We start from the raw sequence: 25,696 nt of genomic DNA on the forward strand, positions 1-25,696 counted from the left end.
TATTTTTTTTTGGGACAAATTAAGATACAAATGTTCAGGAAATAGACTAACTGGATTATGAGGAGCCAAACTAACTGAAATAAATCAGAACGAATAACCAGTTACAGCCACCCACTGTTCACTTTATAGACAACCCCATTTCAAGATCGTGAAGAACTATTCCATCACAGCTACATGGGCCCAAACAGGAGAAGGGGAAACGCCATCTCTTAACTAGGAAGTGTGTGTGCTTGTGCCACTGGTTTCCCTCAGATCAGCGGAGAAAGAAATGTATGTGTATTTAACTCACATCACCATCGTGATCGTAAGAGACAAATCATCACAGGGAACCAGTTTGGCACTACACGGACCACTCCACAATTTGCCACATCTTAAAGAAACGTTCAGTTTCACACTAAAATTGACAATGCTTATCAGTTATTTAAACAGCGAAAAAGCCGACACAGATTACCAGTCATGAGGTTAACAGGCCCAATAGCATCCGACTGAAATGAAGACGCGAGTCAAGTTTCTGTGTACAAACAGTTTATGTTGGTCAGCACACTTATGCCATGAACTCGTAGGGGATGGGCTCCAGGAGCACGGGCTCGTTGTTCTTGGTGCTGATGAAGTGGGCGGGCCTTGGGGCGGCAGGCTGCAACAGAGACAGAAAGGCATGTCAAAACTACACAGGCGCTTTGTGCCACTGGGTTAGATCACTGGGTTAGAGTGTGCCACTGGGTTAGGTGCCCTCAGATCAGCGGAGAAAGAAGTGTATGTGTATTTAACTCACATCACCATCGTGATCGTAAAAGACAAATCATAGGGAACCAGTTTGGCACTACAAGTTGTTTGGGGTACTAACACATTAAAGCTACTTTGGGCTGAGGGATGAAAAAAAAAACACAAAAAAAACTTCTGTGTATTCATGTATGATGTGTGAACATCTACAATACACATTAAAAACATGCCATTTTAATCCCTTACATACACACTCAATAGTTTGGAACTACAGGAAGTGAAGGAAAAGGGAAAACCTACTTTTACACTGGCATGTAAGACCAATTCTTCGTTTACAACTCTAATAGGTAAATTCAGATGTAGTTCAAAGTACTTCAAAAACAGTATCATTAAGGCAGACCACCTTATCACCAACCTAAACTCTGCCATTTCTACTACAAGCCCAGCAAATGTAGCGGGTTAGATGCCTCTGACTGACGGGTATGTCTATGCTCCCAGTACCTGACGCTTCAGCTCGACCCATGTGCCCTGCTGCTTGGCCTCGATCTTTCGCCTCTCGTTCTCCTTGACGCGCTGCAGGAAGCTGTCCCTGCTCTTTGAGTGCTTAATGTGCTCAATGCGCACATTGATTCTCTTGGCCAGGATCTTGCCCCTGAGAAGCAACAGTAAGAGAGTCAATCACACAAGATGACCAGGAAACATGAGTCCACCTGAATTAAACAAACACACTGGATGCATGTGCCCCCTATAAAACCCCAGCTCAAACATTTGGTGGTCCGACAGGGTTTTAAAAGGATTAATGATCTTCCCCACATGAATGACCACACAGGACATTAAACAGCCCTTATGGCAAAGTGAAGGTGGGGTTTAATTCTGTACTGTAACTTTAAAGCCAATCCCTCCCAAGTACATTCCTCCTAAAGTATGCAGACAACAGCAGTCAACCCAAATAGTACCTGATTCAGAGACATACCAGGATGGGCCAAGAAACATGAATTACCATATCAATAACATACTACTGATATCTGATCATTTAGCACAGTACCGTCAGTTCCAATTGTCATGAAATAACTTTACACTACTGTTCAAAAGTTTAAGGGTCAATTGGACATTCCCTTGTTTTCCATGAACACACATTAAATACATTTGAATAGGAACAAGAGCAAAAATGTATAGAAAATATAGTAATTGACGAGGTATGAAATACCTTTTTTAATCTAAATGGTGTCCTTCAAACTTCGCTTTCGTCAAAGAACCCCTCATTTGCTTTTCTTGTGACCCCCAAACTTTTGAACGGTAGTGTACATGTCAGCCATATACTGTAAAAATAATCGACATGCATGACCCAAGGAACATGTTGGGATGAAGTTTTGCCTCCGCCCTGCTGACATACTTACTTAACCTGCTTGTTTACGATGATGCCCACAGCATGTTGGGTAACATTGTAGACACGGCCTGTTTTTCCATGATAACACTTATGAGGCATGCCCTTCTGAACGGTACCTGTGCCCTGCAAATGTGAACAGAAACATCTTTAAGAGTGTTGCTAGTAATATGGGGAAAGACAGGTCAGTTCTTTTTCCTGTGTGTGCGTACAGAAATGTATCTGTACATGCTTCAAGTAGGCAGTGAATCACTAAAACAAACGTGCATGTTGTGTCATACACACACACACGTATAGATTTGTATGTAGGCATATTACTCAAAATTAACTTGGTCATTGACGGAGACACGATGTGCAGTGGGGAGGCCATTTTTTTCTCAAATCTTTATTTTTTGATGGCACCAATAACTAAAGGGCTACGCTATTGCGGCTAGTTTTAGAGCTCTTTTTAATGCCCAAAGTATCAAATAATGATAAATGTGCTAATATGGTTAAGTAAATGTCAATATCATAAAGATGGTCTTATCCAGAATATTTCCATTTTGATGCCATAATGTTGCTTAAGGCGCCTTTAACTAGGAAGTGTGTGTGCTTTGTGCCACTGGTTTCCCTCAGATCAGCGGAGAAAGAAATGTATGTGTATTTAACTCACATCACCACCGTGATCGTAAGAGACAAATCATCATAGGGAACCAGTAGATGTCTAACAAAGCATGCAAACTCCACTGCTATCGCAATATGATTATTGCCGTAGACAGCACAGGGACATTATTTCAAGAAACCGCTGGCCTGGCCCGCTAGCTATCCAATAAGGTAATTAACATCAGTTTGCAGAAATGTATCAGTACAACAAGGAGTCAATATGTGCACAGCACGCCAATGTTTTTGACGCAATCGCACAATTATACTAACTCCACAAGATCGCCAATTATCAATTTTAGTAGCCATACATAAGACAGTTGTAAATATGTACATTTACTTAGTTATAATCCCTATATTTTAAGCTTGCTCTTTTTCCTGTTTGTGCGTGCATAAATGTATCTGTACATGCTTCAAGTAGACAGTGAATCACTAAAACAAATGTGCATGTTGTGTCATACAGACATTTGTATACATTTATATGCAGGCATATTACTCAAAATTAACTTGGGAGTCATACTACCAGTCAAAAATGGACAACCTGAATACAACACCTCATCTCACACGCTGAGTGCACTTGCCTTGATGTCAACAATATCGCCCTTCTTGTAAATGCGCATATATACGGACAGAGGAACGGGTCCTACAGAGGAAAACAGCCAGTTAGATTAGTTAATTTCCCCCCTCTCATCATAAAGATTGTCTTATCCAGAATATTTCCATTTTGATGCCATAATGTTGCTTAAGGCGCCTTTAACTAGGAAGTGTGTGTGCTTTGTGCCACTGGTTTCCCTCAGATCAGCGGAGAAAGAAATGCATGTGTATTTAACTCACATCACCACCGTGATCGTATGAGACAAATCATCATAGGGAACCAGTAGATGTCTAACAAAGCATGTAAACTCCACTGCTATCGCAATATGATTATTGCCGTAGACAGCACAATTTTAGTCGATAACGTCAACACGTTACTCCTCAACATTTTCAAACCGATAAAATAAAAATGAATTATTATGATCCCTTACCATGCTTGCGGAAGGGACGGGCGAACATATACCGGGTCCCCCTCCTCTTGCCTCTTGTGTTCGTCATGATGCCTAATTACTGAGGGGAAAGGTAAAGAATGGTTAATTTCAAGGTCTTGAAGAAATATTCCATCAAAGCTAAATGGGCCCAAACAGGAGAAGGGGAAACGTCATCTCTTAACTAAGTAGTGTGTGCTTTGTGCTACTGGTTTCCCTCAGATCAGCGGAGAAAGAAATGTATGTGTATTTAACTCACATCACCACCGTGATCGTAAGAGACAAATCATCATAGGGAACCAGTAGATTTCTAACAAAGCATGCAAACCCCACTGCTATCGCAATATGATTATTGCCGTAAACAGCACAGGGACATTATTCAAGAAAACGCTGGCCTGGCCCGCTAGCTAACCAATAACGTAATTAACATCAGTTTGCAGAAACGTATCAGTACAACAAGGAGTCACTATGTGGACAGCACGAGTAAGAAATCTGACTTCCCTGCTAAAATGTTATCAGACTGTTCGGGATACAAGTTCTACTTAAAAGTTGTGCGGCGAGAAAGTGAAGTGATGTTAGCTAGCCAACAACCGTGGCTTCTTATGTTGGCCCACATGGCCAGCCACGCCAGTGTTTTAGACGCCAATCGCACAATTATATTAACTCCACAAGATCGCCAATTATCAATTTTAGTAGCCATCCATAAGACAGTTGTAAATGTGTACATTTACATAGTTATCTTCGCTGTATAATCGCTATAATTTAAGATTTAATTCACAAAATACGGAGATCCTCTTACCCCCGGGTGCTCGCAAGATGGCGGGTACGGCGGAAAGAGAATGATGGGGTCCTGACACAGAAATTTGTAAAGTTGATAGTAGGTCTACTTTGACAGTGCCTGATCAAAAATGATAAACGCCCAGAAATAGATCCTAATCATAGACACAAAATATATGTTTATATGTCTATGGATCCTAATGATTAAAGCTCTATAACGAACTAATTCACGTCCGCAATTGTGATGCAGTACAAGAGTAAAAGTCTGCTATGACAATGAAAAATAATTCAAAGGTAAGTAGAAGTTTCAGACAGCATACAATACTTTTTAATAATAACCTTACATTACACAGCAAAGTATAGTGGTCAAAGGAAGGATTACAAATGTAGTACATTCAATTATACATAAATGGTAATACTATACAAATATATTTTATTTAATAAATAAACACTTGACTGTGTTGAATTAAAATAACGTTAAAGCTATAATTTATGGAAATTATCCCTTATAAATAAATAAATGCACTGCTGGAAAACCTCGAAAGTACTGTAGTGAAGTAGCACATCAATGAGTTGTGGACCTCTCTCCGTTTGCATGCTTTTTTTTTTTTTTTAACCAAATGGTCACTCTGTAACGGCACTAGGACCCAGCTTGGGCTATGTTCCGTGGGCCAGCCCAAGCAATCTGTCCTCACGAGGGAGTCCTTTCTCGCCTCCGCGCGGTGATTGGGTGGAAGATGGCGCTGGGCGAATGGAAATCCTAATGACAGTTTCCAAATTTGCCTCTTTTTGTACCATGGTAAGTACATGGCACGTCCATTTGTACCAATTTTGTGCTTTAAAAGACAATGCACCTCAGTCTTCGCTTAGTGGTTATGGTCAGATTGATTAAAATTATTTGTTTCCTATGCTATACAGTTTTCCTTGGTGGCTGCTGCCTTCCCTTCGTGTGCTGTGAATGTTGCCGTAGGCCTGAATTATTGGCTACTGTTGCTTGTCGAGGTGCAATATGATCAAATGTAGCGCACCTTGTTAGGCGGCTGAAAGCATTGCTAGTCTGTTTGTGATTTGTTTGACCCAGTGACCGCAAAGTAGAACACTGAGGTTTCATGTAGCCTTCGCTTTCCTGGTTAGCTATCAAGGTACTTACTAGCATCTTGATGGGTACAGGCTACGCACCTTTAATTCTATGTAATTTCACGGGTCACCAGCATACAGCCTACTTTCGTATCTGCGTTGGCCTTGGGCAAAAATGTGTTTTACAATCAGGAGGAATATTTGGAAAACTATTTTTACGCAAAAGCCTCTGCTTCAGAGCCTATTATTTATAGGTAGCCATCATGTTGCTTACCAGTACCATTGGTCACTTAATGAATGTCGTTAATCTCTGTTAAGTAGCCTACATCTCTAGTGTAAGAATGCGCCTCTTTTCAGAAGGAAGCCGTTCACACCGCGGTCATTTTGAATTCTGATCGTAGCCACAATCACTGTTCTCCGCTTTTGCGGCAGTGTCTAGTTTACCTAGACGTCAATCTGGCGTAGGCTACATGATTGTACGGGTTGGTGAAAGCTTCTGTAGCCTACATCACAGTTGGATGCGAGCCCTTGACGTTACTCACTCTCACGCTCAATATGATCTCTTAGTTATTTGTTAAACACATTTAAAATAAAGAAATACATTTCGGTTATGATGTGTTCAGTTTTTAAACTATTTGGTGATCCTTAAATCTGCCTTGAGTGTGTGAGGAGCGGGTTCCAACTAATCTCTCACGGCTCACTAATCCGATCCACCTGGCCAAGAGGATGTTTCTCACTGCTGGACGATGAACACATTTTGCAAACACAAGCTCTTTCTGATGACGGGTACATGTTCTTCTTTCAGGGCGCCAATGCCTCCGCCTTGGAAAAAGAGATTGGCTCTGAACAGTTCCCCGTCAACGAGCACTACTTTGGTTTGGTCAACGTAAGTAGGGATGACAATGTATGCCTTTCTCCAGCAATTTGGAGGTGTTATCGCTCTAAACGACCATTCCCTGATCCTCTGCTTTGTTTTTTTTTCTCATCGGACTGCAGTTCGGGAACACCTGCTACTGCAACTCGGTGTTGCAGGCTCTGTATTTCTGCAGGCCGTTCAGGGAAAAAATCTTGGCCTACCGCAGCCAGCCCAGGCGCAAAGAAAACCTGCTCACCTGTCTGGCAGACCTGTTCCACAGCATCGCCAACCAGAAGAGGAAAGTGGGTGTCATCCCCCCAAAGAAGTTCATTACGCGACTACGGAAAGAGAATGGTAAGGAGTTGTGGTCTGATCTACAGACTAAAGTTATGGGCAAGAGGGTAGGGGAGGATGCACATGTTTAATGGATTCATCAAGCACAGCGAACGTATTTGAATTCAAGTGAGTATATGTAGTCTTTGTAAATTAAGGTATTTTGTAATATAATGTAATGGATTAGCTGATGAATAGACAAGAATGGGATTAGTGGTTAGTGGACTTGGTGGTTATTTAAGGAGTGCTTGGCCAGTGCTTAGGTTGAGATTGCCATTAAGGAGGACACTCTTAATTTAGATTTTAGCTCCAGAGGCAACTGTGTGATTTTACCCTTGAAAAATCTAGTAAAAGGAAATGAACAGGCCATTTAGGGAACATCCAGACTGTAAAATGAGCAGAAAAGCGTTGCCTTACCCCCTATTCATTTATAAAGCCCCAGTGGGAATATTATCTAACACCTCCTCCCTCTCTCTCTCTCTCTCTCCCTCCCTCCCTCCCTATCTATCCTTTTCTTTCTCTGTTGGTCTTGCCTCCTGTCGCCCTCTGCAGAGCTTTTTGATAACTACATGCAACAGGATGCCCACGAGTTCCTGAACTACCTGCTGAACACCATCGCAGACCTCCTGCAGGAGGAAAGGAAGCAGGACAAGCAGAATGGTCGCCTGGCCAACGGCACGCTGGACTCCCAGAACAACAACAGCAGCAGCAGTGGGAGCAGCAGTGGCAGCGCCAGCGGCAACAACAATGCACCCGCCTCCACCTGGGTCCACGAGATCTTCCAGGGCACGCTGACCAACGAGACACGCTGCCTCACCTGTGAGACGGTAAGCGCACCTGCGTAAGGAGAATCTCGTCTGGACCTAATCTGGACTTGGGCTAGACTTGGGCTAGGTTTTCCCAACCCTCCGTCACCACCTCTAGCCCCATTTCCCACCGTTGCCCCACCCTTCACAGATAAGACACCTGTGTAGAGCTTTCAGTCTTACCCAAAGTGACTTTCAGCAGCCTGCGCAGAGAAATTTTTATCTCAGTATAGCACTCTGTACCCAGGGTTGAGTTGTTTTTATCGACTTGGGTCTGATATGCAGTCCGGTTTATTGTCGGGTTGAAAAACGTCAGTCTCTAAAAGAGAAAGTACTGCCATATTTATGTGACACTTGCCAGACAAGTCATTTTATTAATTTGACCCTCTGCTTTTGATTAACAAAAGCAAAAGGCTTGACTGAGTTTTTTAAGCCTTGACCTCACACCTCTCACACCTATAAATAAAGTCTTACTAGTCTTACTTACCTCCTTTTACAATATCTTACCACACATTGTGTTCATTCTTTTTGTGACTTACAGTGATATTACACCTGATCTACAGGCGAAGCTCCTTCTGATCATGTTTGGTGTTAAGCAGATAGCAAACAATGGTTATGTTGTAAGAGGTAGTGGTAAAGGTTGGGGGACGACAGCTTGGGATCTGATGTGCACTTTTGGACTCTTTCCTTCCACAGATAAGCAGCAAAGATGAAGACTTCTTGGACTTATCAGTCGACGTCGAACAGAACACGTCAATCACTCACTGTCTCAGGTCAGGACTAATTAAAAGGAAGAATCTGCCTTGAAACCAATACAAAAAAAATGTATTTTCACTGGTTCATTTAAAAATTCAAATTCAGTGGATCTATTTTCACAAATCCCTTTAACTGATTTACCTTTTCCTGCTGTATATAAGTCAATTGTCAGGGACCCCCCACAGTAATGGACTTTTTTGTGTTTTGGTTTTAAGGGGTTTTAGCAACACTGAGACTCTGTGCAGTGAATACAAGTACTACTGCGAGGAATGTAGAAGCAAGCAGGAGGCCCACAAAAGGTCAGTGGGTCTGGAAATGTTTGTGTTGACATATTAACCAAATGTGTGTGTGTTTGTTTTTGTGTGTGTGAGGGAGCGTGTGTATATGTAATTGTGCAACTTTGAGACAGTTTAAGGGTGTGTGACTTAAATGTAAACAGGGCAGTTTGGTCTTGGCTACGATTGAGTACATATCTCAATACATCTCAATATATACAGTAGTATGGGTGTGTGTGTGTGTGTGTGTGTGTGTGTGTTTGTGTGTGTTTGTGTAATTTCATTTGTATGCTTGGGACCGTAAAAATGAGCATGCATATGTGCGATTGATCTGTAAAGGGCGCTTTCTCTTTGGCTAGTTTGTGTGTGACCACATGAGTGTGTGTGTGTGTGTTTGTTTATCCTCATGTTTGTCTGTGTTTGTCCAGGATGCGTGTGAAGAAGCTGCCCATGATCCTGGCCCTGCACCTCAAGCGCTTTAAGTACATGGAGCAGCTTCAGCGGTACACCAAGCTGTCCTACCGTGTCGTCTTCCCCCTCGAGCTCCGCCTCTTCAACACGTCCGGCGACGCCACTAACCCTGAGCGCCTCTACGACCTGGTTGCTGTAGTGGTGCATTGTGGGAGGTAGGTTGGCAGATCCATAGCACATTGTCACAAGTTTACGTTCACGTACTAAGCAGACACTTTTATCCAAAGTCACTTTGTTGACATTGTTCCCAAATAATCCTGGTATTATCCAAGGAATTATGTCCAATGAAAAATAGCCTGCCATTGTTTTCCTTTTTCTAATTTTTCAATGTTCAAGAAACCTTCCTGATCACACCCTAAAGTGCTCAACATAAATACAAGGATTATCCTGCTATTTCCGCCAGTCACTAACCCCCGCTGTCGGACCTCTGTTCTGTTTGCAGTGGTCCAAACCGAGGACACTACATAGCTATCGTGAAGAGCCATGACTTCTGGCTACTCTTCGATGACGATATTGTAGAGGTAAGCCTGCAACCACCTGTGTGTAGGCACAGATGTTTGCTGGGAGTGCTAAAACCATTGCTAATTGGCATTAGCTAATACTGTTGCCAAGCGCCTTGTTAGAGTGTCCAGGCACATTGACACAGATTGAACCTGTTAACACTCTGCAAGGTTTTGCTCATCAGAATCTTGGTTGCCATAGTGGATGTTTTGTTTTGACATGTTGACATCTTTTTTTGGATGTTGATAGCAAAGTAGCATTTGTAAAAACATGCCTTTGTGTCGTGCACTAAAGGACTGCTACACTTGTAAGCCTTGATGAGTGTTTTAATTGAGACATTTTGTACTGTGTTAGCATAACTTCATGTGCTTGTAATGACTTTTGTTGATGCTTTTGTCAAGTATGACATGTAAGGAAAAATGCCTTTTAAGCATGGAGACCTGGATGGCATCCTGACTAAATATGCATAGTGGTACTCAGAAAGGGAATTTCTGTCAGAACTGAAGTTGCGGGTGTGTGTGTGTTTTTGCAGAAAATTGATGCCCAGGCTATCGAGGAATTTTATGGCCTCACTTCAGAAATTTCCAAGAACTCCGAATCTGGCTACATCCTGTTCTACCAATCCAGAGACTGAGCATGTTGTTTTACTTAAGGCGGCGGGGGTGGGGCGGAGTGCCTGAAAGTGGGAGACCTGCAGTAAAATTAAAATAAATAGGCCCTGTCTGCATCCGTGCATTCTGCAGTGTCCCGTCTGGGAATGACATAACAGTCGCCATCACAACTCGACCAACACACATCCGACCGCTGACTCTCCTGGTGTGAGGGCCTGGATTGGATGCATCAGTGTACCACCCGGGGGAGGTTATGTGCGAAGTTTTCTGACAGCGAGTTGTGTCATATGTACAGGGTTGTTGTATGAATGTCAAAACCAGGAGGTTTGTATATTGTATGAATGATTCAATTTTTTCTGTTGGTTTTTGTTTGTCTGTTTGTTTGTTTGTTTCTTGGGGAAAAGAGTCATGTATGTGTAATGATCTTTTAGGTCATATATTGTTGATGATGATGATGATGATGATGCCAGGTGTCTGCGCTCTTTTCCTCATGCTGCGCCTGTGGCCTTTCTGAGACCTGTGGCCTGTGCATGTGGGGGGGGGGGGGGGGGCTTCTCTCTTCAGGAGCTGAGGGGAAATGTTTGGGTCTGGATGGGGCCCTAAGTAATAGGGGGTATGTATTTCTACATTGTACAGAGTGGTATTTGTATAAATATTATTGTAAGAATTATACTAAGAAACTGACCTAGAAAAGTGAATGGTTTAGTGCGGGAGAGGTATAACACTATGGTGCACTTTTGATACCGTTTTGTAGGTGTTGGCAGGTTATTGTGCGGGTTTGCTTGAGATGGCCTGTTGTGAAATAATCATTTTCTGTTTTAAAGAAAAAAATAAAAATGTATAGACGAAGACCTCGCGTCTGCTCTTTGTTAAACCAGTCGTGCTGCTCTACCACTGCACTGGTGTGGGCATCTCCACCCAGCCCCTGTGGTGACTCATCGCCAACTCAACACTGACGCCTAGTGGTTGTTTGTGGTAACTTTAGGCTCAGGGCATGCCAGCCTGTGGATCTAAATTTTCTTTTGTTTTACCCTTATGAGGAAGTCTAGGCTACTGAAGAATAATGTAACTCTTTAAACTGTCACTAGATTCAAATACAGTGTCCAACATAAACTCAACAATACGCTTCACTAAACTATTTACACAGCCAAGTTAAAATAAAAGGAGAGATGAAAGAAGAAGAACAAGGTAACAGACGATGGGGAGCAAGAGCGTTGATGGTTGTGAGTGAGGTAGGGTGACATAGATCTCAGTGCTGTTAATAGTACAGGACCAGAATAGCAGTCTGGCTGGTGGTGGTGGTGTGTGGGAAGGAGTGGGTGGATGTGCAATAGATAAACTCAGCATCATGACATACTTGCCCCTTTTCATCTGATGTTTTGTAAGTCGCCTTGGATGAAAGCGTCTGCCTAATACCTTAACTATACTATTACTATCAGCAAAACTATCAAAGGCGCTTTTCAATTGGTCGAATATATTCAGAATTCCATGAACACAGCTTATAGCCTGTTTTTCATATTTTAGACCAAAGGTGATGCAGGCAGACCTGTTGGTAACATTAGGAAGTAGTCTGGAAATCAGGTAGGTCTGTCTCTCTGTCCAGTTTCCTCATGGGTAACTGGTGATAGTTCAAGACTACACCCTGAAACCACAGACAACTTCATGTTAAGATGCTGTTAGGGACAAAAATAAACTTTCGTTATCAGTGATTTGAATGGTTGCCGAAATGAATGCACCAGGACGGTCGGTCGGCATCCTCCAGGTTATACAGTACAGCCTGTGCCAGCCCCCACCTTCTCTCTCTTGCACACAGCCACACACCCATAGGAACATGTGAGGGATGCGCGTCAGTGTTCTAGAATGCGCCCTTGAGCAGTCTCGGAGACGGCTGTGTATCGAGCTGTTTCTCCCTCCTCTACCATCGGTGGAACAGGACCCGTTCCGAATCTGCCCGGTTTCGGAATCCGCCGCTACCCCTCCCATGATCAGCCTTTTGCACAGCCGCAGTCGGTAATGATGTTCGTGAAGACAGTACAGCGCCGCTGTTGCTTTTGAGCCCCTCACAAAGAAACGGTCACCGGCCTCGAATTTCCCGTGCGGCTTTCTGCCAGTGCTGCACCTGCCACCGTCTTTTTCCATAACATGGAAATACATCAAGGTCGTCAGCACATCTAAACAGACACCTCTACTCCAAGAATCAAGGTAGGCTATGGCTACGGATGGTGATGAATAATAACCCCTGAATGAATGAAGGCGCCTATTTTAGAGAACAAGTGCTATGCTAGGACCAGAAGTAATGTTTAATGTTTACACATGTTGTCGTTATAAGCACAAAAAGTAAATATGAACGGGCTACAATGGACGCTATGGTGCAGAAAGTGTAGGTTTGTTGCGTTATTTCGAGCATCCGCGGGCTGCAGACCGGTTCGCGGGAAGGCGGCATTCACCGCCTCTCATGGTTATATACGAGATATTACTGATACGCAAAATGATACCACCCTAGAGAAAGAAATACATTTATGGAGACATAAGAGCGCTTTATTCTTTCGACGCAGATATTACAGTGGCATTGGTGCAGATATTACAACATTTACTCTTATTTGGCTAAGGCCTGTAAACAATAACTGCTGGACCATATAGGCCAAAAACATACTGTATTAAAAATGGAACCTACTAGGCCACTGTGAAAGTAGTGTTTGTGATAATGCATCGCAATAAAGAGATGTCTGACTAATTTTCTATTAGGTTGTTATAGTAGTCTCTATGAGTAAGTGTTTGTATTTGTATATAACTGTTGTGTTGTCTGCTGTTTCAGACGGGAGGCACAATGAGTGAGGAGGCTCCGGTCACCCCCAGCTGGTTTGGCCCAGACTCCACCTGGGCCAGCGGAGGGGGTGGCATGGAGAACGTCACCATGGTGGCGTTTCCTTCGGCGCCCGTGCTCCCACCTGGGTACCCGCCCGGGGGGTCGTCGTCGGAGCTGCTCGTGAACCCATGGGACATCGTGCTGTGTTCCTCAGGAACGCTAATCGCATGTGAGAACGCCCTCGTGGTTCTGGTGATCTGGCAGAACCCGGCGCTCCGAGCTCCCATGTTCCTGCTCATCGGTAGCCTAGCTCTGGCGGACCTGCTGGCCGGACTGGGCCTGGTTCTGCACTTTACCTTTGCCTACCTCCTCCGGTCAGACTCTGCCCAGTTGCTCACCGTGGGCCTGGTGGTGGCCTCCTTCTCCGCCTCGGTCTTCAGCTTGCTGGCCATCACCATCGACCGCTACCTGTCGCTGTACTACGCCTTGACCTACAACTCGGAGAGGACGGCCGCCTTCACCTACACCATGCTAGTTCTCCTGTGGGGCCTGTCACTCTGTCTGGGCCTGCTGCCCGTCACGGGTGTTAACTGCCTGGGCGAAGAGTCTACCTGCAGCGTGGTGCGGCCACTGACCAAGAACAACGTGGCGGTGCTCTCTGTCTCTTTCCTCCTGCTGTTCGGACTCATGTTGCAGCTGTACGTGCAGATATGCAAGATAGTCATGCGTCATGCCCACCAGATCGCCCTACAGCATCACTTCCTGGCCGCTACACCTCACTATGTCACCACGCGGAAAGGTGTGTCCACGCTCGCTATTATACTGGGCACTTTCGCTGCGTGCTGGATGCCGTTCACCGTCTACTCCCTGATAGCTGACTATACCTACCCGCCGCTTTATACCTATGCCACCCTGGTGCCCGCCACCTACAACTCCGTCATCAACCCTGTCATCTACGCCTTCCGCAACCAGGAGATCCAAAAGGCGCTGTGGCTGATCTGCTGCGGATGCATCCCTGCCAGTGTGGCACAGAGGGCCCGCACCCCCAGCGATGTCTGACGAGGGGCACCTCTCTGGGTCGTGCTTCTTCTGTGGCTGATGGGTGACAGAGCAGCCCAGAGAGCTGAGCACCGGGTTTCTAATCAGCACCTGTCTCCAAAGGAGGTGAACATGACGCAGGTCTGGCCGCCCCCCTCCCACATCACCCGTCAAGTACACAGGGTGTTGTCTGTGTGCGTGGCCCTGTAATCGTCTTCCCCTTTGGTGTAAAATCTGAGCACTGCCACGGGATCCCTCTCTGCCAACCATATTTAACCTCTCCTGAAAACAAGGTGCCACACCCTGTCTGGAAAAAGGGGCAGTTTTCTTGTGGCAGGCAGCTGTATATAATGTGATAGTGTAGATATTAACTCATCCTCACTGGCTTGTGTTAATGTATGCTCGTCTCTTAGGCTGGGATTTAAAAAAAAAAAAAAAAAAAGTCTGGCTGCCGAGAGAGCGCGTATCGTAGAAGACAGGGGCCGACCAAAAGGCGGGCTTGTGCCGTGAAACCGAGGCTCGAGCATCTCGTCTCGCTGCTGCACTGAACTGAACGTGCGCTGAAAGCTAAACGGCCGCGGAATGCTAAAAATAACCCAGGCGTCCTCCGCAGACACTGGAGAAACCGAGCAGGAGGAGGAGAGAGAGGAAGAGGCGCCGTGTCGTTCTCTCAACCTCAAACGTCTCCGAATGTACGACAATTCCCATAAAAAAATACCATTTCAGAGCTAACAACAATCTCGGAAAGGAAAATCCGCCGTGTTACCCTTAAATGCCTTTATTTTACGAGTAGCCTATGTGATAACCTGTCTGTCCGCGTCCTTTCATACAAAACCACAGGATCAAACAGGGACTTCTGTAGATATAGATGATGGGTGGCTTTGAGCTCGATGCTTTTTGAGTAAAGCCTGTAGACTGTTCAATTGAATGTTGAAGACGCCCAATTGTTCTCCTTTGCGCTTAGTGCGGTTTCGTCGAAGGCTCGCTTAAATGTAGTGACAGAGTTCTACTGAATGTATTTTTTTGTATTGCTTTTCTCTGCAGTGATCAGACCATCGTAATTAAACCATATGTACGCTTTATTCAGAGGAGTGATGACCATTGGATATTCCGTCGTAAATCGGTGACAAAACACGGCTAGGCTTATAAAGTATATTTTAAAGTGGCACGTGCAGGCCTACCTGTAAGACTGTTTAAAACACGGATTAGGTATAGCCCCTAGGGTACCCAGGTTGGGCCTGTAGCCCTTTTCTTTTCTGCGCATGTTTTTTTTTTTTTTTTTTTTAAAGCGGGAGTTTATTAAAGACTAACAGAAAACGGTTCACGTGAACACGTGAATCAACGACCAAATATGGCACGAATCGCACGATATCCTTAGAATAACATCATCTCACGTGTCAGATAATCCGTGCGGTTGAATCGCCTACATAATGTCTAAACTGAGCACAATACAATCACCAGGATATGTCGGTTAAGGTCAGTTAGAAATATGTGTAAATATCTAGGCCAAAATGATTCTCTTGTTACTGGGAGGACTCGCATTTAATACCGTATGGAGAAGGGGTCAAAATTATGTGGATTCCTTTATGAGTTGCCTCCGAGAGTCACTTCTAAAATTGATACAGTGCTATAACTGCTTCCCCTGCCTTTCCTACGCAGTACCACAATGAGCTAATTCTGACCACGGCCACTGACCACTCAGTCGCCTTACGTCTCACCCTGCAACACCAAACCAGCCAGGCTTCATTTAACCGGACTCCATCGGCCAGCAATAACTGTGTGCTTACTCTTTCACCGATTAATAGCAATACTTCAACCGATTTAGCAGCAATAAAAGCCTCGCCCCAGCAACATAATCAATCACAACATAACAGCTATCACTAAACCGACCATAAAACGGAGTGGCTATGGAGTTAAAAAATAACCTGACCAGGACTGACCATAATACCTTATCTGACAAATTTGAAACATAACCTCGATAATGTGAGTTTTTCTTCCCCTTAACCTGTAAAAGTACTACTCAGATGTCACTGCCTCATGTACTTGTCCTTGAAAATCTGTGCCCAGATGGGCCTTGTGTTCCCTGAATGTCATTTCCAATATTTAGCTATGAATGAATCTATACGTATACCCTCATTGTGACAGTACTTACCTGTTTGCAGTTGAACTTGCATCGCTTTTTGTGAATATTTTGAAGTGTACACGTAATGTGACCTAAACTGTCTGGATGTATGCGACCTAAGGACAGTCACCTGTGCATTTGAGTTGCATGGCTGTACGTATGTGTGTGTGGATGTCTGTGTGTGTGCGCGCGTGCATATGCATGCCTGTGTGTGTGTTTGTATTTCGTATGTCTATATGTGTATGAGGGGGCCAAGGGGTCTGAGGGGTGGTACTACCAGTTGCGAACCCCCCTCCAGACCACCGTGCAGGAAAAGAAAAATGGCCACTAGTCTTCCCAACATCCATAGAGAAGTAAGTGGCTTCTTCACACCCATGTGACCTTTCACCTGAGTGACCTCTGAAATGATTCCGCTGTCTGTGTTGTCTGGAAGAGTCTTGTTTTAGTGTGTCTGGTAGCTGACTTAGTGGGTGGGTAAGTGGGTAGGTGGGTGGATGGTTGGGAGGGGTTTATACAGCGATGTCACTTCCTGATGGCTGAGAAGTTTTGAAAAAATTGTGCAGCTTTGTTAGGCTGTCACAAATATTTGACTGAGCTTAGACAGACTCCTCATTCCTTGATCTTTGAAGAAGAATCTATTTTGTTATATTCATTAAAAGTTTCTATCCCCCCCAAAGCATTGTTTTTGCCTGTATTCCCCAAAAAAAACCCTCTTATCTTGTAATTTTAATGCGCTGTATAACTTCTTTCTGAATGTATTGATAACTATATGGAAACAATTACTGTTTTATTTTGAAATTGCATCCTATTGATTAATTAGATAGTGTAAATAAGGCATGCAAAAATAAAATGACAAGAAGCATGGTGACACCTGTCATGGCGCTTCCTCTTAAAGGAATCAACCTCAGACTTGATCTCCCACAGTCATCCTGCCCCTGGTTATTCAACTAATACAGCGAGGAGCCCCAGTGTTCTGTTGCCGTGACATCATGATTCTAGATGGTGTCTGACTTTGGGTCAGATCCAGACCGGGCCGGAACTGAGTGTTTGTGAGAACTGAATGCCAGGTCTGAGTGGTTTGCAATCTGATTGTACCTTCCGTTTCTGAGCAGAACCCTTTGTGTTCAATCATAGATGACTGCAGGGTGTGACTCAGCAGAGGACCTTTTTTTCTCGATGACGCCAAACCGTTTGGTTACTTAGACAACCCGTCAGACATGTCATAGAGATGACGCCAGTGGTGTTGCCATCGGAGTGAGGGCTCGACCCAAAAGAAAGGGCTTTCATAAGGGATGTGAGGTCGGGGATGAGACAGACAGCAAGTGGCACACACTTTTTGGTTTAGAAAAAATTGAAACGAAAACAAATTGTGGATGTGGGTGGGAGGGGCGATACAGCAACAGCATCTTGTGTAGACGTATGCGTAGTTATAACTGTGAAATGCACTTTATTTTTTTGATGAGAAATGGCACAAAAACAATTACTTATCTGCAAAACACTGCTATAAATGATAATCAACATGCACTAATTAACTGAGACATTGTAAGACATTGTGTGGATGTGGTGTATATTTTTCCAAGGTGTTAGTTGTACTTTTTATTGCTTTGATTAGTTTGATGAATTTGAGAGATATTGTTAATTTTGTATTAAAAAGAATGTTCTGTGCATTATGAATAGACCCTGTGTCAGTTTGTTTATTCATACACTCTCATCCATTGGCTCAGTGCCTCAACTCTACTGTTTCCATGGAGATCTTTGTCTCAGCTGTACGGTTTCCATAGAGAATAGTGTCTCGGAGGTTGGAGTGGTCGGGGCGGTCTGTGCAGTTTCCATGACGATGGTAGGATAAGGAAGCAACCTAGACAGATGGCATGGTAACATTTTTATTTTTATTGTCACAGGGTCAGAGTTCACACACATGGAGGTGTGAAAACACTAACCAAGAGTTTATGTTCCACACACAGACACACACACACACACGTATACACACGTACACACACACCTCCTGACCCATGCCTGACTCCAAGTCAGATACTTTAATCACTTAGCTATCCCTATATGATGTCAGACAGTCCCCTGTCCGCACTAAACTGATTCCAGTTCAGTCTTAAATTAACTCTCAACCTCTCAATGTCTAGTGGAACCCTTCCTTCCCCTTCACTTCCCATCCTACAGGCTACACACATTCAAGATGAACTATTCACAGTTGCTTTGTTAAAAAGTATTAGTAAAAAGGAGAGAGTGACAACAGAGAGAGAAGAGACTGCAGCCTGTCGCAGGGAAGTTGCTAGTCAGCTATTTATTTTACCTTCTGTGGCTTACTATATAGGATGGCCAACCTAGTGTTTGCGTGTATATACACCCGTTAATTCAGTATGCAGGTATATACGTATATACGTATGTGAGGTGTGTCTGTCAGCAGGTGTGATCAGTATAACTGAGTGTGTGTGTGTGCGTATGTTAGGGTGTCCCGCTTTATGTTGTTGTTTTGACCCTTTGTCCCGCACTTCACATACTGAGATACCTTAATTGCATTTTCATTGGTCATTTGGTTTGTAACGAGTGCGTTCCTTTACTTGTTCGGCACATGAGTCATTCTGCCATTGCGGAATAGTTTCCACCCTATTTAATATCACTACATTAAAAGCAGCAAACGCACACAAACTTAACAGATAAGGTACAGGCTTCCAGGCGACATCATATCTGTCAAAAGCTCTAGCCTGTATCTTTTATGGCCTAGCTGGTGTAGCCTACTGTGGAGTCCACCAGAGGACAACGTTTCGGTGTTTACAAGCCAAAATGCAGAATACAAATGTTTCTTATTCCGTTAGATAGATTATATAAGTTTGAGGTTGCCTGTCAGCGTTGGTAGCATGCCCCACATTGTCCAACACAAACATACTACTCATCTGGTCACCCTAGTGCGTATACATGTACGTGTGGTAAGCATCAGTAAATGAGTTTGGTAAGACTATACACGTGTGTGCGTGTGTGTGTGTGTCCTAGTCGGACCAGTCGTTGTCCTCCAGCTCGGAGTCTTCCTCGGAGTCGCTGTACTCGACGGCTATGCGCCGTGACAGGATGGTGGCCACATCGTTCCCCACGGGCTCCCGCTTGGCCTGCTGCTCCTGCTGCTCCTGCACCTTCTTCAGCTGGATGCCTGCAGACACACAACACCATTAGATCACCCACGACCATCACACACACACACACACACACACACACACACACACACACACACACACACACACACACAAGACAGTTCTCACACACCAATCACACACACATACAAATGCATATCCCACCTATATGCACAAAGATAGTATTTACATCAATTCATAGCCATCAACTGTAAGACACGCATCAGATTCACACATTCCTGTTATCAAACACATTTACATCAGTCATGTAAACACACTCTCTCTCACACACACACACACACACACACACAAGGTCACGTGCAAATAGGATTACAGACACCTAAATAGATACACACATGCACATAAATCAGTCAATATTCAGCCTGTATCTATATACAGTATATATGAAGTCCTCTGTAGCACTGCTCAGTTCTTACCCTGGGTGTGTCAGTGTGTGTGTGTGTGTGTGTTTGTGTATACAATATTTCAGCCTCCAGCTTTTACTCATTTCTAATGCATATTGACTTGCACAATTTCCAGATTAAAAACGGAGAGAGCCAATGGAACCTAATGAATCAGCGCAGATGAAAATGCAGGAAGCACACAGCCACAGCCCTCCATCACTCAGACCAGTGAGAGTGGAGGATGCTGGAGGGTTGTGTGCGCTCAGACCAGTGAGAGTGGAGGATGCTGGAGGGTTGTGTGCTCAGACCAGTGAGAGTGGAGGATGCTGGAGGGTTGTGTGTGCTCAGACCAGTGAGAGTGGAGGATGCTGGAGGGTTGTGTGTGCTCAAACCAGTGAGAGTGGAGGATGGTGGAGGGTTGTGTGTGCTCAAACCAGTGAGAGTGGAGGATGCTGGAGGGTTGTGTGTGCTGCAGCCCCCCTGCCTGCCTGGGGCCGGGGAGATTAGTAAGAGCTTAACTGGTAACTGAAAAAGAGATAACTGTATATGGTTGAGTCTCAGTGAGTGCTGGTTAGCTGATTGCTACAGTTCTTTTGGTTAGCTGTCGGGGTGGTGTTGTATGCTAGTTGACCTCTATGACATCTGTAGCGGATAAATGTTTGGAGCGTGTTTGTAAGGTAATGTTGTTAGGTTTTGGGCCAGGCTTGTCCACTAGGTACCAGTATGTACCTATGTGAGAAGTATTTTGTACTATAAACCCTTATTAATGCACATTACATCAGGAACATCAATAGAATCCTAACACATTAGTATTTTCCTGAGTCACGCAGGTACATTTACTGACAACAGCCTAGTCCTCCCTGCCAACACAATTTTTAATTTGTTGTTGTTCTCATTGATTCTATTATCTGAATAATTGAGTAATCCTAATTTATGTTAGAGTTTGTCATGGCAGAATTGATAAAGATGCCCACATACCCATGCGGATGGCAGCGAGCAGGTCACTGCGGGCATCGGGGGCGGCCTCGGCCTCGCTAGGAACCGGGGGAGCTTTTGTGGCGGCAGCATGGTTGGCACTAGGGGGCGGAGGCGGGGGCCCGGGTGGGGGTGGTGCCACCATTGGTCCAGACAGTGGTGGAGGAGGAGACATGTAGCCCATGGCTGAGCTCATTGGTCCAAGGTGGGCAGTGGGCATGCCCGGGCCCATAGGGGGCATGGCGAAGGCAGTCTGCGCTGAAGGGATGAGGGGGCCGGGGGGAGGAGGTGGGGGCCCGGTGTTCATGTAATCCATGCTGAGAGAAAGAGGAGAGGAAATCAGGACCAAACAACAACAACAACAAAGGCAAGACTGTTAAATAAATGGACTCTGTAGTGCTGTTCACTCTACTGCATTTAAAAAACACAGCAATATTAAAGCCTCCAACAAAATGGAAATGGAGAAAAAAAAAACATCACAGCTTGTGGATTAACCACAAGATGGCGACATCTCCACACATGTCAATGAGGAAAGTAAAGCACAATTTCTGGCATATTTCCATCAGAGATTAGATTTGAGATTAAGTCACTGGATATTACAGTACAAGCAGGACTCAGCCAATCCCTGACACTACTGTTTTAAATGGCAAACACTGGCGCAGCAGTGATTGGGCTGAGGTCAAGGATAGGGCCTGAGGAGATCTGTTGACGTTGATTTGAGGCGACGCGCATTATTCCTCTTATATATCCCTCCACTCAGTGTTGCACAACTGACAGACAACACTAGTAGGCATCCTAATTAATTCTATGTGTGAACTCGTGCTGTCAAAAACAAAAAGGCCTAATGAGGCTTGCTGTATTAAGCCCAGTAGCATAGATCTGTTTTTTTTACTGCTGCAGTTTAAAAACGAATTCATTTTTTAAATGAGGTGCACATGATTTGCCCATGGCTCAGTCAACAGACTACAGGGCAAGCAACACCAGGGTCATCGGTTCAGCACCCAGGAGCAGGGGTTTCATCTCATGCGTGATGAGAAAATTAATATTACACTTTAAAGAGTTTTGGGTAAAAGCCAATGCGTCAGATGTACTGACATTCTTCTAGCTTTTTCCATTTCCTTTGAGCAAAGGTGTCAGGTCAAAGACTGGGACTTAAAGGAAAGCACTGCCAAAATAGCAAAGCCGCAACCCTTCCGACAGACCAACAGATTGTAAAGAGACACCTCACAGCTGTGTCCTTGTACCTGTAGTCTACTGGGGGGAGGACCATGGATCCATTCATCGTGTCCGTCGGAGGTGGAGGAGGAGGAGCCTGGTGGGGCCGGCCCAATGTGCCGCTTCGGTACGCCATAGGCCCGCCCCTTGGGTCATGCTCCATGCCAGCGTGCCCGTGGCCAGTGAGGCCCAACAGGCTTGGAGGCGGGCCCGAGTAGGTGTGGGCGTGGTTGGGGGTGTTGGGGTAGCAGTGGTCCATATGGTCTGCAGCATGAGCTCTGTGGAGGGGGAGCAGGAGGGAGACACTTTAGAGGTGGGAGGTTGAGGGATTACAAACTCACCAGGACTGAAAGCTACGTCATAACGTCCAATGTGCATTATCTATAAGCATTAGCCTGCCTTAGGCTTACCAGTCATTCCATTCAATGTGCCTTATCTATAAGCATTAGCGTGCCTTAGGCTAACCAGTCATTCCATTGAATATGCCTTTTTTATAAGCATTTATAAGCGTGCCTTGTATGTGTGTGTGTGTGTGTGTGTGTGTGTGTGTGTGTGTGTGTGTGTGTGTGTGTGTGTGTGTGTGTGTTTGTGTGTGTGTGGAGGTATAGATAGTCACCTGTTCTCTGGGGACAGGGATCCCTCGGAGGACCCTCCACGGTGCAGTGACTGTGTGTGCCGGTGGTCTGGGCGCAGCTCCTTGTCGAAGGCCATCATGTTCCACTCCTGACGGCGGTTCCGAGCCTTGCGCACCTTCTTCACCTGGCGCTGCAAGGTTCCGTCCACACAGTCTTTCTTGTCCTGTGGGGCCAAGGAGAGAAAGAAAGACAGAGAAAGAGACTTTACTTTAAGAGACTCATTACTTTAAAATCATTTAAAAAGCTAAATCAAATCAAATCACCAGAGAGAGAGAGAGAGAGAGAGAGAGAGAGAGAGAGAGAGAGAGAGAGAGAGAGAGAGAGAAAGAGACAGAAAGAGAGAGAGAGAGAGAGAGAAAGAGAGAGAGAGAGAGAGAGAGAGAACATAGAAAGTGGAGAGACGGTCAAAATAGTGAGATAAGGGGAGAGAGAGACAGGAAGGCAGAAAGAAGAAGAAACTAAATAGAAGGAGAAAGAGAGAGACGTAGCTGCCTGGCACACACTGAAGAAGAAAGATAGAAGAAAGAGGGCAAAGAGTACAGATGAAAAAAGAAACAGACCTTCTGTCGCCTCTTCTCTTTTCTCTTGTCTTCCGTGTCCTGCAGCATCTTCTCCTTCCACAGTTCGAAGAAGTACGACGGGTCTGTATAGAACTTCAGGCCTTCTTTACCGTCATCCCTGCAAAATCAGAACAGGTCTTACTGTAACAGCCGTACAGCTTTGGTGCTTTAACCACTGCATGAGTAATAACATAGAATAGTAATGTTATTACTAATAATGACATCATTAATAATAATTTAGATCAATGGAATATTAATTTATATGATTATAATATGTATAATTGATCAAATATATAGTCATATGAATAACTAGGAACACAGATAGCCTTCACGTGCATGTGTTAACAATTACTATACTTCACACTGCTACTTCCTAAACAAACACGAAATGTTTGAACTTCATTTGCAGTGATGGAAATGCCCTCAAAACACTCAAAAATATGGAATAAATTATTAAATTAACTGACAAATGTATCCCTAAGACATGAAAATGCACATGAAATACATCTGCAATATTAAAGTATTTCTATGTGACCTACATCCATGGTGCAAGACCAACCTTACAAGCTACTTCTGATGCTCTGAAGTATTCATGACTGCCCTACATTTATTATTATGTAAAGTCAGAGTCCAGGACTCAGGGAGAGTAGTCATGTACTTTGCATTTGTGTGTGTGTGTGTATGAGAGAGAGGGAATTTGTGGGTGTGTGTGCGTGTATGTGTGAGAGGGAGGGAGAGAGACAGAGAATTTGTGTGTAGGTGTGTGTGCAAGTATATTTTTTAGAGGCGAGTGCTTGTTAGTGTGTCTGTGTGTGCGTGCATGTCCGTGTGTGTATGTATGTGTGTTGAAACGAATGGACTAGTTAGTGTATGTTGTGTATGTATGTGTTTGTGTGTGTATGTTCAGACAAATAGACTTGTCAGTGTATGTTGTGTGTGTGTATGTGTGTGCATTTGTGTGCATGTATGTGTGTGTGTGTGTGTGTGTGTGTGTGTGTGTGTGTGTGTGTGTGTGTTCAGATAAATGGACTTGTCAGAGTATGTTGTGTGTGTGCATGTATGTGTGTGTGTTCAGACAAATGGACTTGTCAGTGTATGTTGTGTGTGAATGTGTGTGCATGTACTGTATGTGTGTGTGTGTGTGTGTGTTCAGATGAAAGGGCTGGTCCGAGTGTGAGAAGCAGAGAGATGAAGCGAGGGAAAGAGACAGGGCCACGGCATAAGAGAAGAGGATGAGTAACTGGAGGAACAAGCGTAACAGAGAGGAGGAGAAGAAGGAGAAGGAGGCGAGAGAGAGAGAGAGTGCTCTGTCACTGTTGGAAGCCATCAAGGCAGGCAGGGCAATGAGACTGGGTGTGAGAGAGAGAGATGCGGAGGGATGGCACTTTCACGTGTTCGATGAAGGGAAGCTAAAATTTGTGATGGTGTGACACAAGGAGACAGAGAGAAAGAGAGAGAGAGAAGAAGATGGAGAGAGGGTGATGGGAGCTAGAGTGGGCAGGGCCATTTCTGAGGGGCACATGTTTGTGTGAGTGAGTGTGTTGCGTGTGTGGGGAGGCGATGCTGAGAGAGGACAGTGTCATGTCAGTGTAATGTTGTGAGGAAGTGTGTGTGTGTGTGTGTTATTTATAATAGTTTCATGTAGTTTTATATGGTATGCCCTATGGTGAGCAATGGTAAAAATATACAGAACTAAAGGAGAACACACTTGAAAGGAGAATATAAAAATACATTAACTGTTAAATGATCAAAACGCTGAAGTCTTTAACAGGTCTGTCTGCCAGAGTGTGTGTGCGTGTGTGTGTGTATGCGTGTGTTGTGTGTGTTGTATGTGTGTGAGAGAGAATGTGGATGAGTCTAACCTGTACGAAGAGAGTATATTGAGTGGTGGGGGCTTGTCACTGAGGTTGTACATCTCCTTCACTGGGATAGGAACGCTGCTCTTGGACACCACCTGCTGGTCCTGGTGAAGCGAGCTCTTAAACGCCTTCTTCATGTTTATGTCCTGAAGAGAGACTGCAGAGAGAAAGGACAGACAGACAGAGACAGAGAACGAAAGAAAGGGAAGGAGAAAAAGAGACAAGGAGAAAGAGAGAGAGAGGGAGAAAGAGAGAGAAGGAGAAAGAGAGAGAGTGAGAAAGAGAGATATCCAGACAGACAAAGGACGGCAAGAAGAAAGCAATAAGAGAGACGCAAAAGAAAGAGGATAGATGGAGAGAGAGAGAGTGAGCGATAGACAGAAAGAGAGAGAAAGACAGGAAGAGTGAAACAGAAAGAGATAAGAGTAAGATCAAACATGGACAGAGAGCAAAGAGAGAGAAATAGAAACAAGACATTCAGAGACAGATAAGAAAATCGAGACAAAAGAAAAAAAATAACAAGGTTACATTTCATCCTTAACCACAAGGCTCCAGTTCCTCACATCCAATCCCTCCCCTTATTGATCCCCTCGCTCCAGTGTAACCGTAGCTGGCAGACACACTGCTACACAGACCTCTCCCCAGACACCCTGACTCTCTCACTCACACACACACACACACACACACCCCTCCCCAGATGCCCTGACTCACCCT

The 25,696-nt window shown here is 44.6% G+C and overlaps 4 protein-coding genes across 4 annotated transcripts in view; 2 read left to right on the forward strand and 2 right to left on the reverse strand.

The window, feature by feature from the left end:
• Positions 1-508: 508 nt before the first annotated feature.
• Positions 509-4,611, reverse strand: rpl21 (ribosomal protein L21). The gene is made up of 6 exons (XM_080855566.1): positions 4,565-4,611; positions 3,769-3,847; positions 3,325-3,386; positions 2,118-2,230; positions 1,222-1,372; positions 509-634 (listed from the first exon to the last, which is right to left on the reverse strand). The coding sequence occupies exons 2-6, from the start codon at positions 3,833-3,835 to the stop codon at positions 545-547; spliced, it is 483 nt and encodes a 160-aa protein (XP_080711692.1). The 5' UTR covers positions 3,836-3,847; positions 4,565-4,611; the 3' UTR covers positions 509-544.
• A 646-nt stretch (positions 4,612-5,257) lies between these two features.
• usp12a (ubiquitin specific peptidase 12a) lies at positions 5,258-10,747 on the forward strand. The gene is made up of 9 exons (XM_080855563.1): positions 5,258-5,341; positions 6,425-6,505; positions 6,616-6,829; positions 7,361-7,635; positions 8,311-8,387; positions 8,586-8,669; positions 9,074-9,271; positions 9,559-9,637; positions 10,150-10,747. Exons 1-9 carry the CDS (start codon positions 5,294-5,296, stop codon positions 10,249-10,251), a joined length of 1,158 nt encoding a protein of 385 aa, XP_080711689.1. The 5' UTR covers positions 5,258-5,293; the 3' UTR covers positions 10,252-10,747.
• A 2,308-nt stretch (positions 10,748-13,055) lies between these two features.
• On the forward strand, positions 13,056-14,093 carry gpr12 (G protein-coupled receptor 12; the record flags this gene model as incomplete). The annotated part of the gene is made up of 1 exon (XM_080855562.1): positions 13,056-14,093. The coding sequence occupies one exon, from the start codon at positions 13,056-13,058 to the stop codon at positions 14,091-14,093; it is 1,038 nt and encodes a 345-aa protein (XP_080711688.1).
• Positions 14,094-18,154: 4,061 nt separating this feature from the next.
• Positions 18,155-25,696, reverse strand: part of wasf3b (WASP family member 3b) — a 17,537-nt gene continuing 9,995 nt past the window's right edge. The window contains exons 3-9 of the mRNA XM_080854766.1: positions 25,694-25,696; positions 24,986-25,139; positions 23,124-23,241; positions 22,545-22,726; positions 21,958-22,206; positions 20,717-21,030; positions 18,155-19,354 (exon numbers count right to left, since the gene is read on the reverse strand). The exon at positions 25,694-25,696 is cut by the window's right edge and continues 132 nt beyond it. Coding sequence (XP_080710892.1) covers positions 19,197-19,354; positions 20,717-21,030; positions 21,958-22,206; positions 22,545-22,726; positions 23,124-23,241; positions 24,986-25,139; positions 25,694-25,696 — 1,178 coding nt within the window. The 3' untranslated portion in view covers positions 18,155-19,196. The remainder of the gene's footprint in view (positions 19,355-20,716; positions 21,031-21,957; positions 22,207-22,544; positions 22,727-23,123; positions 23,242-24,985; positions 25,140-25,693) is intronic.

The sequence above is a fragment of the Sprattus sprattus genome (assembly GCF_963457725.1).
Source record: "Sprattus sprattus genome assembly, chromosome: 17".
In the NCBI taxonomy this organism is placed as follows: Eukaryota; Metazoa; Chordata; class Actinopteri; order Clupeiformes; family Clupeidae; genus Sprattus; species Sprattus sprattus.

Bases quoted from the DNA above. Each gene is read 5' to 3' on its own strand.
- rpl21 (XM_080855566.1), bottom strand. From the start codon at position 3,835: ATGACGAACACAAGAGGCAAGAGGAGGGGGACCCGGTATATGTTCGCC. The intron at 2,231-3,324 runs GCAAGTGCACTC...TCACATTTGCAG, and splicing joins GCGATATTGTTGACATCAAG to GGCACAGGTACCGTTCAGAA. The intron at 635-1,221 runs GTACTGGGAGCA...TCTCTGTTGCAG, and splicing joins GGGTCGAGCTGAAGCGTCAG to CCTGCCGCCCCAAGGCCCGC.
- usp12a (XM_080855563.1), top strand. From the start codon at position 5,294: ATGGAAATCCTAATGACAGTTTCCAAATTTGCCTCTTTTTGTACCATG. The intron at 9,272-9,558 runs GTAGGTTGGCAG...TTCTGTTTGCAG, and splicing joins GTAGTGGTGCATTGTGGGAG to TGGTCCAAACCGAGGACACT. The intron at 9,638-10,149 runs GTAAGCCTGCAA...GTGTTTTTGCAG, and splicing joins TCGATGACGATATTGTAGAG to AAAATTGATGCCCAGGCTAT.